At 40.5% G+C, this 13,182-nt stretch overlaps 1 protein-coding gene across 1 annotated transcript in view; it reads right to left on the bottom strand.

The window, feature by feature from the left end:
* Window positions 1-13,182, bottom strand: part of adam19a (ADAM metallopeptidase domain 19a) — a 167,843-nt gene that overhangs the window by 30,227 nt on the left and 124,434 nt on the right. Inside the window, exons 10-15 of the mRNA XM_031874263.1 lie at window positions 9,798-9,882; window positions 6,593-6,735; window positions 5,981-6,158; window positions 3,036-3,125; window positions 1,616-1,811; window positions 574-682 (exon numbers count right to left, since the gene is read on the bottom strand). Coding sequence (XP_031730123.1) covers window positions 574-682; window positions 1,616-1,811; window positions 3,036-3,125; window positions 5,981-6,158; window positions 6,593-6,735; window positions 9,798-9,882 — 801 coding nt within the window. The remainder of the gene's footprint in view (window positions 1-573; window positions 683-1,615; window positions 1,812-3,035; window positions 3,126-5,980; window positions 6,159-6,592; window positions 6,736-9,797; window positions 9,883-13,182) is intronic.

Genomic DNA, 13,182 nt, shown 5'->3' with positions numbered 1-13,182 from the left:
AAACATTGTAAACATGAGTTTATGGTCTCAATCTCTAGTTTCAAATCGCCGAACTCCAGGCTTCAAAACGGCAGTCCATAAACCAATGGGTGACGTCACTATGACTACGTCTATGATAGAAACCCATTTATGCTAAACAAATCTCATAGATGAAATGTTAAAAATTCAAAAGGTATAATTAAAAAGTGACGTGACACCTCAAAATGTCAGTTTTTTATATTTTTTTTCAATTTTAAAATGTCATACATTTTCCCTGTTCCCGGCACAAATGGACTTCCATACAGAGAGTCTGTAGTGAGACAAGGCCACAGTCTGTATAATGCACTATCTGTATCAGCTTTTAGAGGAGACATTCAGTGTCACATTGTCTAGTTTAAGTTTTAGAGATTTTGTTCATGAAAATTTAAATTTAAAGATATTCATGTGACAGAAATTTGCGAAGAATTATGTCAAGAATCTTCTACATTGTATCTACTACAACAAAAAGTATAGACTACTCATACTGTATTATATATAGCACAATGTTTATTATGAGTGTTTTGATGTGTCAGTTTCACCGGCAGCATCTCTTACCTTTTCTCACACTTCATGTAGTTGCCATGCTCATCTTTCCCACAGTTCCCAAAGGCATTCCCCGCTGCATTGACATCTTCAAAGCAGGCATCATGGGCCGGTCGGGCTCCTGGAAACACAACATATCCCATCAGCCCCCTGGATGTGAAGGATTCGTGAGTGCATTAGTCGAGACGGGAGGAAATGAAGGTGTGGATCAGTGTATGAGTGTCACAGGCCGTGCGAGAGAGGGCAGTTCTTAGCAATATTGCGAAGGTGACAGAAGGAGGATTTGACGATTTGGCGGATATGGGACTCGAGGGAGAGGGTGGCGTCACGGATCATGGCAAGGTTGTGAGCCTGGGGAGGTGACAGAGAAGTGGTTCTGTAGGAAGATGAAGTGTGATCTGTTCGTGAGGTAGGACCGAAGCCATTTGAGAGCAGGGGGGAGAAATCGCAGATCTCATAAACAAAGTTGAAAAAAGAATATTTTGAGAATAAAATTATTAATCTAATTTATATTTTGTTGATTATTAATTTAAAAAAGAATTAATAACTAAACGTATCCTCTGTCAAATTACACCTTTATCAAAGTTATGACTTACAACACGTTCTCCTAGCAGTAGCACTGTAACTCTCCCAATAAAATGCCTTGTTTTTAATCTTTGTGAAAATAATAATAGTAATAATAATAAAGCAGAACAGTTAAGTGTGTCGATGCACAAGTCAATGTGTGGCTTTTATCTATTTTGCTGCTGCACAAACTCTGTCAGAGGGAAAAAGAACAAATGCGTGTAGCTTTGATGACAAACCGCTGCCAGCTCACGTTGTTCACTGCAGTAATAAACTCTGACCAACACTTCAGCACAACTGCATTCAAATCTGTCTCTGTTGTTTGAAGCACTTTTACACCAATACTGATTGAAATGATAAAAGCACTGAGTGTTAAACCTGTGTCTAAACAAAGGCTTAACACTGGTCTGAGGGCGTGTATGTCTCTGTCATACTGACTGAATGGGTTACGTGTATGGGCTGCATTGCGTGGGAATGGGCTTCTCATTACCGTAGTCCCAGAGCTGCAGGCACTGCTGCTCGTGGGTGAGGCACATGCCGTTGTAGCAGTAGGCCACTCCGTACTGACAGGAGGAGCCGTCCAGCAGGTAGACGTTGGCGGGACAGTAAGGTGAGGCCCCGGTGCAGTACTCTGGCAGGTCACACGCCCCTGCTGGCCCCCGGCACATGGTACCCGCCTGCTTCAACTGGCAGAGACAGGGAACAAGCAGAGAGAGGGGAGGGCACAAGACGGACAGGATTACTGGCTGGAATCTTTATACTAAATAAAATTAAGATACAAAGTCTGTTCTACACTAATGGGAGGAAAAGGGTCATAAGAGCCCATTTGCTCATTTATGCATGTTTTTGGAGACAGCAGAGCAAGAAACATATATAATATTGTTATATTGTACAGTGTACAAATGCTTTTACTAAACTTAAACCAACTTAAAGCTTTTGACCACTTGATGGTAGCAAATCAGACTGACAGCACAACATCTGACATAATTGACTGATCCCACATCCAGCAGACACAAAGCAACATTAGAATTTATGAGCATTTCTGTCCATCTGATTAATAAAAGTCCAATATTTTCTCTCTTGTATCTCTGGTTTGGTCTCCATCAATTCCTGAGTAAAATATGTGTCTCTTTAGCTGCTAAACGCTCCACTATGTTCACCGGCTGGTCTCTAACTGTGTCTGCTGTTTGCTGCAGAGCAGATAGAGTGCAGTGGCTTTATCAGAGAACAGCTGCCTGAGAGCAGCTTAACAGATAAAAGATCTCCTTAGAGTTCCACTCTGACCTACACCTTTCACATTACTCACAGTCATTCTATGTGTGTATAGAATAACATTCACCTGTGCAGCTTTAAGGGGAATTTTGAAAGGAATCAAAACAGGCATTAAGAAGCTGAGTAAAATAAATGGAATAAAACATTAAAAGTATTAATATGTTACGTCATATAATAATAAAATAGAAGCTGTGCCAGTAGAAAATGAGAAAAGTACACAAGATGTAAAAATATGCTAGAACATAATAGTATGGAATAGGTATAAAAATATGAATATATTCCATAAACAGCGTGTACAATAACAGGAACAAATGTGTGTATTGATAAACAATATTGCAATGCAGACTGAGAGGAAGAGCAACTCCTCTTCTGCAGACAGCGCAGAAGTTAATTCCATCTTCAGCATTTTGCCTCCTCTGTCAGGTTAATGCTCAGTAGGAGTTGCTATTACAATGGATGTCAGGATTTGCATTGGTACAGTGAGATGAGAGCACAGACGAAAAGTGTAGGTGTGAGCCCTGCTGTCATGGGAGCTGACACAAGCTGTGGGTACAGTATGTCAACACACTGTCATGCTGACTGACAGTGAACTAATGATACTGAGATGCCGTGTGTGTGTGTGTGCATGTGTTTCTTACTTTGCAGCCCTCGCAGCACACTCCATGGGCGCACTGAGCCTCCTCCTTCAAGGTGCAATTATTGGCATTGCAGCAATCATTGGTGCATTCCTGTCACACACACACACACACACACACACACACACACACACACACACACACACACACCACAAGTGTGTTACCACAAGTAAGTCAAATCAGATCAAACGCAGAATTCCCTAAAGCTACACACACTCACACCCTATCCCAGTCCACCTTACTTCACCTCCTCTTCAACATCACACATCAAACAGTACCACTGTACCACTAATATGCCACTCTTTGCCAAAGGTTTATAGCTTGTGTGTAATGGTTTGAAAGTGTTCGATTATTTTCCTATATCGGTTGTAGACCATTTATAAGAAGAGTGTTTGGGTTGTGAAAAAGGTTAAGTCTTAGATGTTAGTCATTATGCAGGGTAATAAACCATCTGGGTAGCAGTTGTAAATCTTAGTACATCTTCAGTAAGGGCTAATAAAAATCAGGTTTGCAGTTCTGAATGCTAATAAGACATTAATTAAGTACAATAAACATCAAGTCAGCAGTTATTACTGTTAGTAAGTAATGAATTAAGGATAAACATCAAGTCCGCAGTATAAATGTAGTAAGTCATTAATAAATGGTCATAAACATTAAGACAGCTGTTATAAATGTAGTAAGTCATTAATAAACATGCTAATAAATATTAAGTCAGCTGTTATAAATGTAGTAAGTCATTAATAAACATGCTAATAAACATTAAGACAGCTGTTATAAATGTAGTAAGTCATTAATAAACATGCTAATAAACATTAAGACAGCTGTTATAAATGTAGTAAGTCATTAATAAAGGGTCATAAACATTAAGACAGCTGTTATAAATGTAGTAAGTCATTAATAAACATGCTAATAAACACATTCTTTTCAGATGCCCTGCAGCACCATCATCATCTGACACTTCTGGGTAGCAGTTCCAGACATTTGACAGCTGAATGACAAGTTGCACTTTCAGCAGATGTTGGCAAGAAAGAAAGAATGTGCAGACATGATTCTGCTGCTGCTCTTGTGTCATACCACATCCATAAAGAAACCATCTACTGTTGCCATGGCACCCTCTGCCAAGCCACTCAAAGGAAATGTGGGAGTTTAGAGAAAGAAAGCATGCCAGCAGGAGGGAACAGAGAGGGGATCACGGGTGAACACTACAACAAGAAAAGCACTGACTTTTGTGTAGTGTGAAGTTTGAAATGTCTCTCTGTGACTTTCCACAAACCCACTTTACTGACAACGCTGACATTTTCAAAATAAAAGAATTTGCCTTCCTAGCTTAATGGTTGTTGAAAAAGATTTGGTTTTAAAAGGTGAGTTGCACGAGTGTTCATGAGTGTATTCTGACATCCTTTAAGAAGAAAAACAGAGAAAGAGGATTGGCTCTAGTTTTCAGTCTGGATCTCCACACCAGTATGTATGTCATGTGTATCATACATTTGGAAATCACAAGGTGAGACCATTAAGCTACGTTGTGTAGCTCGTCTCATTTGCAATGCTAACAGGTGGCTTGTCAGAAGCCTGAGCTCGACTGTCAGCTCTGCTTTGAGTGGGAGTCATAACAAACAGCCCCGTCAGCGACGCTGCTGTTGTCAGCGAACAATTTGCTTCTTCTGTTTTCAATGTGCTCTGCTGTTTGAACCAAAGTAGGGTTTACTTAACCTCTGGGCTTATTGAGTAAAAACACTCCATCTGGATTTGAGGAAACTTTAAGTCATCTTTCAGCTGTGTTGTACAAAGGTAACGCAGAGCACATTATTGATGAGGCACTGCTATACATTACGTATAACCTGAGGTGAAAGAGTAAAAACAGCTGCTTTTTCAGCTGTTTGTGACAGTGACTTTTGAAAATGAACAGAAAATAAACATATCATTTTTCACTTAATGTTATACTTAACATACTGTATATTATATAAGAGAAGCTCTTATTTCATGGGCTTTGAAACTCTTTTTTTGTCCTTTTCTTATTTCTATTTGGGATAAACATGGTCCAGGTTTTGGCACTAGTTCCCATCATGCTGCGAGTCTATAGAGGAAGCTTTACCTTTAAATAAACCTTTTGATTGTACTTGGCTAACACGATAATCTTAAATCAAGGTCCACATACTAGTTTTTTACAGAGCTTCAACCACATCTCAGTCTTCATCAGCAAACGGAGTTTGAAAACTATGTCATTGATCTACTATTTCCAAGGTCAAGACCTCTTATGTACTTATTTACATTTAGAGCTGATATGAGTGAAGTAAAGTCACTCTCAATGGGGCAACAGATTAAAGCAATAATTCATCTGGTTTCAGGTGAACAGAGAAGATGGATATCTTGTTCAGAGGGAGTTAAGTGTTGGAACTATTTGCTGCCAGCGGCTGTGTGCAGCTTTCTGGAGTCTTGTCGTCACATTCACTATGTGACATACTGAGAAACTCGTAACTAAAAGTACAATATTTCCCTCTGAAAGTTAGGGGAGTAGAAGTATTAAGTTTCATGAACTGGAAATACTTAAGTACAAGTTCCTCAAAACTGTATCTATGTCATCATGTGGCGACTGTGGCTAAGTGGAGAGCAGGGCCGTCTAGTCGCATGTCGATGTGTCCTCGAGCAAGACACTTAACCCCAAAATTGCTCCCGTGTGCCTACGGTGTGATAGAATCTGAATTGTAAGTCGCTTTGGATAAAAGCGTCTGCTAACTGACTGTAATGTAATCATACCATATGGAAAGGACTGAAGAGAGTGGAACATTTTTTTAAAAGACCTAAATCACCACAGTATGGAGTAAATGGACAAAAGCATACAAAAAAACATAGTATGATCACTAGAAATCACTAGAAATCATTTGATTTCTCGTGGTAGTTTTATGGGGTTGGGGTAGTTCCGACAACTATCAATGAATAGATTTGCTCACATCAGGTTCTCCACAATCACACTCTTCTCCATCCTCCACGAAGCCGTTACCGCACTTCTTGCCCCCTACCAGGTCCTTCATGTTGGGCATGTTGAAGAGACACATGCCCCCTCCCTTCTGGAAGTAGCTGTCCAGGTCACGTTTGCTGCAGCGACTGAAGACCCGTGGGAATGGGTGCCTGGAAAGGGACATTTTCACTTTTAAGGAGCGAAATTTGAAGAATGTATTCCATAGATTATTCTTTTCTTGCTTTGCTTCGCTGAGATGTAACAGTAATTCCTTGTGTTTCTATTGAAACACATTGTAGGACAACATACAAAGGCTTTCACTACGGGGAAATGTTTTCATTCATTCCATTTTTTTTATGTGCTAATGTAAAGGACAACACGGGAAAACTGGTGATTCAAAATCTATGATGATCATAAAAAGTAGAACAAAAGTTTGTGCTTTGATATCTGAGAGAAATCAAATATCTATAGTGACAAGTCAAGTCCTCGAGGCAGCCACATTAATATGTAAGTTGTTTTTTTCCTTTCATATGTCAAGCTGTTAGCAGTGGCAGCTGAGTGGAAGCAGGTTTTGCTGAAGGCTGACGCAGTGCTGGAGGCTCACCCGGTGGCGGCAGCCATCACGCAGCCTCCCTGCTCGGCGGTGGCCTCCACACAGCAGCCGTCGTGGTCGTGGCTCATGCCGAAATTGTGGCCAATCTCGTGGGCCATGGTGGCCGCGGCGCCGATGGACAGCTCCGAATGGTCCTGTGGGTGAAATCGAGGGAGGTCACTTTATAGGACTGACAACATCATGTGGACCCTGATGGCTGCATGAATGCAAACATACAGATTTTAGGTACATACTTCATACGAGAGCATTTGTGCCGGCAATTTATGAGCTTCCTCCTCCAGCGTATGTATTAGTTAGTCAGTAGTAATTAAGTTGTGGTAACTTTATCAAGCATAGATCTATTTAGAACGATGCGCAATCTCAACACAGTGAAATCATAAAGGCCAAGAAGAATATTTGTCGAGATTTTGGGAAAAAGCGTATTTTTCCAAATGTAAAGACAAATATGCGAATATTCTTGTTTATTGATTTTCCATCAGTATTGTCAACAATAAACATTGACATATCTAAGACGTCAAATTCCTCCTACTGACCAAAAGAAAAAATTGCAAACAACACATAGGTAGATTCATCATACATTAGTGGGGAAAAGGAACAAAATAAATAATATTAAATACATTTTAATTGATATTTTATTAATTGGGATGCGGCATGTAGTTGCATGTTAGCCATGGCAAAGGATGTATGAAACTACATTCATTTACACAGTTTATTTCAGTTTACATTGTCATTCATTCAGTGCATGTGCCATACACTATTATAATACTTTTTTGCAATTATAAAATTACTATAATAATTGCCTCAGAGTGAACCTGGAGGGACACTCTTGTGTTATCTGTTGTTTCTTTGTGTTTTCATATTGATTTTTAAATTTTACTTTCTTGACTTGATACAAACTTTCTTTCAGTGTAGAATCATTTAGGCTCCCATGGGCCCCAACGAGTAAAGCACAAAATGAGTCCACGTGTTTGAAGTGGCTACACGATGTAAAGCTGGAGCTAAACGCCTGTAGAAGTGAGAAACAGCCACCATGTCCTAGTTCCAAAGGTAAAAAGGTCAAACTCACAAGAGCAGAGCTGCATGAACACACAGCCGCAGAGACATTCTTCAGATGTATGTAGCTCCTCTTTGATCCGCTGACAGCTGTCATTCACTCTTAGCTCTGCTTCTGAATTATGCATACTGTATGAAACGGGGACGCCTTAACTGTCTGCAAATGCCGATATCCTGCAGTGAACTCCTTCACATGCTATTTAGTAACGCTCTGGGGTCCAAACCGCAGAGGTAAGGTGTGTGAGGTCTGTGCTGGTTCTGTGCTGGTGAGCCACAGGACATTTGGATTCTACAGACCACCTCTGCACACAGGAGAGCTAACAGCCCATTAGAAGCTAATCAAGATTGGAAAAGATATCGATCTCTCCGGCTGCATCCATTCAGTCCACTGCACACGTGTATGAAGCTATACAGTTAAACAGGCTAGATGATACGACATAGTGGATATTTTAAAGCTTCGGGCAACAAGGCAGGATTCTAATGTCTAAATCCTCCACCAAACAAGACGCCTGCAGAAGGAAACAGCATCCGTCCTTGAAGAACTGCCGTTTTCAAATACACACCGAAAGTAACAGCTCCTCACTAGATACTAACTAAACACCTAGCATTAACCTTTTACTCATTACTTTTGTATTCATCAGCTTTAATTCTAGCATGTTCTGCTAGCATTAAAAAACTAGCTTAGAACGTGCTAATTAGTGCTAACTGCTTCTAGAAAATTCTTGAAATAGTAGAGTGAGTCTTACTTTAGGAGCATGTAGGTTTTGTTAGTTTCAGGAACAGTTATTTTATTTTTAAGCTTTAAGTGTTTAAGTTTTAAGGTAATATACAACATAGTGTCGGGTTAGGGTTTCGTGTTATGCTATTTTCAACATTTTGTACACAATCCACTGGCACATTTAAAAAATGTTGATACATAGGAGGTCGAAACTTCAGCAACACTCGAAGTACAAAAAACAACTTTATTAATTTCATATTTGCAAATTTCTTGTGATGCCACAATATTTTTCTTTGCTTTTGTAGCAACATATTGTTTGCAGTTTGCAAAAGATTTTAGTCAACTACAATAAGTCAGATTTACAAAAGAGAAGTTGCAAACTCATATATATCTCCACTGGTAGTATTCTCATAAGAATGTCAACTTTGATATATATTTATACTTAATTACAACAATACAAATGCTGTCATCGTCGTGCGTCTTTTTCTTGATGGGGTCAGTGAGGACCAGAGGACTGCTATGTTTTAATATCTTCCTAAGTGGTGTCCATTAGATTATTATCATTAAGTTCAAGAGTAACGTTATAGTAGGGTTTTTTCTTTTCATAATTTTAAGTAAATTTATATGATTATGTCAAGTCTTTATTTCAGTAATAGTGTTACAAGAATAAAGTAATGTATTTATGAGATATGAGATAATCTGCTCATTTCTTCTGGTGAGAAAACTTAAAACTGACAAATGTTTGCTGTGTTGTCAAAGTGATCATTTGAATACTACTTTATGGGCTGATTAGTTTTGGGCATATTTTCCTCTCGAGGTTTGAAGTTGTTTCAGGGTTTTTTGATTTGCCTATGCATACTAATTATCTGATCACTAGAGATTTAGTCAAACTTTGGTATATATATGGAAATAAAATGGAATCTAGTGTACAGTGGGTTCATCAGAGCTTTTTAACTGAACACAGCTGCATGCTGCTGCTGGTAACCAGACGGATGAGAGCCGTGGGACTGAACCAGAACAGTACAGTTTCTGGCTCTAAAACCAAAACAACAAGCTAAAAGAAGCTAAGAGGCCGAGTTGGGTTGAAGGGAACTGAAGGGTGGGGTTATAATTCTCTGTGGCTTTGACACCTTCCAATGTTAATATACTAATGAGTATTGATTAGTGCAGCTTTAACCTCTCACCCCTGCTTCATCACCTTTGACCTTTATCAACACGACCGGTTCTAATAAAAACATAAAGCTAATGCCAAATGAAGAAGTGGAGACCAGAAGTCTATATTTTCAAGGACATTCTGCACACACAAAATCATAGACAATCGACAGAAGTTGAATTCAAGCTGGGAGAAAATATTGAGGGGAAAGAGTGAGTCTCTATGAGTGAACAGAGCACAGAGAGGAAATGATAGATTGTATTCTCACATACCACGTTGATGCCTCCAGAGTTTTCCAGGCTGCACATCCCCTCCAGCGGTGCCATCCCAATAGTGGTCCCCTTGAAAATCACACCACTATCGGAGCCACACCAACCCACACACACACACACACACACACACACACACACACACACACACACACACACACACACACACATCAAGTAAAATCACTCAGTCAGACATGGGAGAGGGCGTGCGAAGAAGCCCAATTCACCATGTGGTCTCCTGGCAGTTACTTGTCACTTAGCATCCCCAAACAAAATCAAGCCCTGTCTGCTGAATCAAAACAAAATAGGCCCTTTGGTATCAGCACATCTAATTATCGAGCAAGAGGGGCCAACAATTTAGTGTGTGTACGCCGGCAGTCAATCTGCGATGCTGTTCGGCCCAATTAACGCCGGCTGAAGCAAGATCTTTTGCTTAATTAAATTCCTGTTTAACTAATCATTTGTCAATTTATACACTAACAAAATATGAAATTACCTAACCCCAGAGCTGGGAGTGTTTCTGTCACCAGAGCTGCACAGAGGCTCATCGGGGAGGATGTGGAGTTCATCAGCTTTCTTGTTAGCTGAGGTAAAGTGATGATTATGAACCTGTGTACTAACCTGTGTGTTAACTTCAGGAGGGCAGAAAGTCTGCAGGTTCTCACTCCAAACGAAAACTAAAGCAGCTACTTTCACTGGAGGAATGTTAAGTCGGAGGTGGGTAGAGTAGCAAGTAAGCAAGTACTGTTACGTTGTCAGGAAAAGAATGTCTAGAGTAGCGAGTAACTTAGTAAGTTAAAGAACAAATACCTGCAAATTACTGTCTATTTTCCACTAATTTGTCTTCCAAAGACAAAAGTAAAGTGGTGACCATACAACTGTATTTATGGTCAGTTTGTGAAGAAATGTGACATCATCATCAACCAATCCGATCTGCTACAGAAACACCAGATTATTGTAAATATTATTAATATTCTACTAATATTAAAAGTACACCAATACGTAAAGACATGACATTCTTTGCTTGTTGTCATTATATTAACATTTGGCAAATAACTCATTGAATCAGATACGCATGGACCATGTCTATTATGTCAACAAGTAAATCAAGAGTGTCAACATGTTACAGTGTCCTTCAAATTGAGATATTTCCAGTTCCTCTAACAGACAGCCACAGATCCCATCCAGGCTTGCTACAGTCTGCGCTGTGGTCTGTTAATATAAACTGCTAGTGCTGCTGGAAAGCCACATTCCAACAGTGGAAAAAGATAAAAGTGAGACCTAGGATGCTTTGTCTCGTCTGTAGCTTCAGCCATTATTCTGCTATGATCAGATAGTGGAGTGGCTGTGGTAGGATAAAAGAGCACTAGCAGACCACCAGTCTCTTTATGGTGTGTGCATGAATACTTAAAATAATAAATACATAAAAGTAGCGCAGTGGATGTATCCAAATATAAAAGAGTAAAAGTAGTGATTTTTTTCTCTAAAACTCAACTTGAGTCGAAGTAAAAAGTATTCTGCATTAAAACAGACTTCAAAATACTACTCACCACCTACAAAGCCCTAAAGAACCTGGCCCCTCCCTACCTTTCAGACCTCCTCCCCCTCCACGCCCCAACCCGTTGCCTCAGGTCCGCCGGTGCAAACACTCTGAAGACCATCAGGACCAAGCGCCGGACCTGGGGTGACAGGGCCTTCTAAGCTGCTGCACCTCCCCTCTGGAACGCCCTCCCCATCCACATCCGTGAGGCTCCCTCCCTATCAACATTCAAACAAGCCCTCAAAACCCACCTCTTCAAACTCGCCTCCACCTGCTAACCCCTGCACCCTACCCTCCACCTGCTAGCCCCTGCACCCTACCCTCCACCTGCTAACCCCTGCACCCTACCTCCACCTGCTAACCCCTGCACCCTACCCTCCACCTGCTAACCCCTGCACCCTACCCTCCACCTGCTAACCCCTGCACCCTACCCTCCACCTGCTAGCCCCTGCACCCTACCCTCCTTTACATGACCCATTCAGCACAGCTTCTCCAGTTATTCGTTTTTTTAACCAAAATGTTCTGTTTGTTTGTTTTGTTTGCTCCTGTCTTTTTTTGCCCTGTAAAGCATCTTTGGGTATTTTGAAAAGCGCTATATAAATTTGATGTGGTATTATTATTATTATTATTATTAAAACTACTCTGAAAAGTACAATCAAAACACTTAAGAACCTGTAAAGGAGTAAATGTAACTTGTTACTGCACCTCTGGTGTTATTGGGGAATTGTCGGGAAAGTGAGAACTGACACATTTACAGCTTTAGATGGACGCTGTGTTTAATGTTGCATGGTCAATTAAGACACAGATGTTTATTTTCTCAGGTGATTTTATTCCCATTTTGATGCAGTATTTTGCAGTGAATCCTGGAGTTTCTCATTGGCTCTTATTCCATCTTGCATGGTGAGTCACCGAGTACACCTTCTATCTTTTTCTATCTTTGAGTATGTCATACATCAAGCCCTTCGCAAAGAACAGACTGTAAGTCATTTACATATAAGTCAGGATTGGACACAGAGTTGCTGCTCTCTGCAAATGTAATAACGTAGTGCTTCCAAATTATAATAGAGGACCAGATTCTTCTGCAGGGGCAGGGTTTATGTTTTTTTTTTCACTAAGTCTAACATCTTGTCTACAGCAGCCAAATAGCTATGTTAAGTCAGAACCTGAAATGGAGAATTCAGTTTACAGTAACAGATAAAAATGTAAAGCATGAGCAGTTAAGCGGCTAGTGTAGGCAGATGTAGCAACAGTTGAGTCTCCTGTCAGTGTCAACACCATCTCTGTGCAGCCACAGTGGTGCTGTGCATTATTTCAAGAGCAATCAGATGACGTCACATAAGGGAGTTGGTTTCCTTGAACCTGCCACAGCACAGCAACAGGTGGCAGAACTGACAAGGACTAGCAAAAGAGACCAAATTAGTTTCTCTGCACTGGCTCTCTGCGAAATCCAGAATAGAATTTAAAATCCTTCTCCTCGCTGACAAAGCACTCAGTGGTCTGGCGCCATCATATCTTAAAGAACTGTGGTACCCACTAGAGCACTAGGCTCCCAGAATGCAGGGTTACTTGTGGTTCCTTGATTCACCAAAAGTAGAATGGGGACAAGAGCCTTCAGCTACCAAGCTCCTCTCCTGTGGAATCAGCTTCCAGTTTCAGTGCGGGGGACACACACACTCACCACATTTAAGATTGAAGACTTTCCTCTTCGATAACTCTTATAGTTAGGGCTGGCTCAGGTTTATAGTTAGGGCTGGCTCAGGTTTATAGTTAGGGCTGGCTCAGGTTTATAGTTAGGGCTGGTTCAGGTTTATAGTTAGGGCTGGCTCAGGTTTATAGTTAGGGCTGGCT

The sequence above is a fragment of the Anarrhichthys ocellatus genome, unplaced genomic scaffold (genome assembly GCF_004355925.1).
Source record: "Anarrhichthys ocellatus isolate YVR2014 unplaced genomic scaffold, GSC_Weel_1.0 scaffold79, whole genome shotgun sequence".
Taxonomy (NCBI): domain Eukaryota; kingdom Metazoa; phylum Chordata; class Actinopteri; order Perciformes; family Anarhichadidae; genus Anarrhichthys; species Anarrhichthys ocellatus.
Note: the sequence above shows the minus strand (reverse complement) of the source record. Positions and strands in the feature narration are given on the sequence as shown.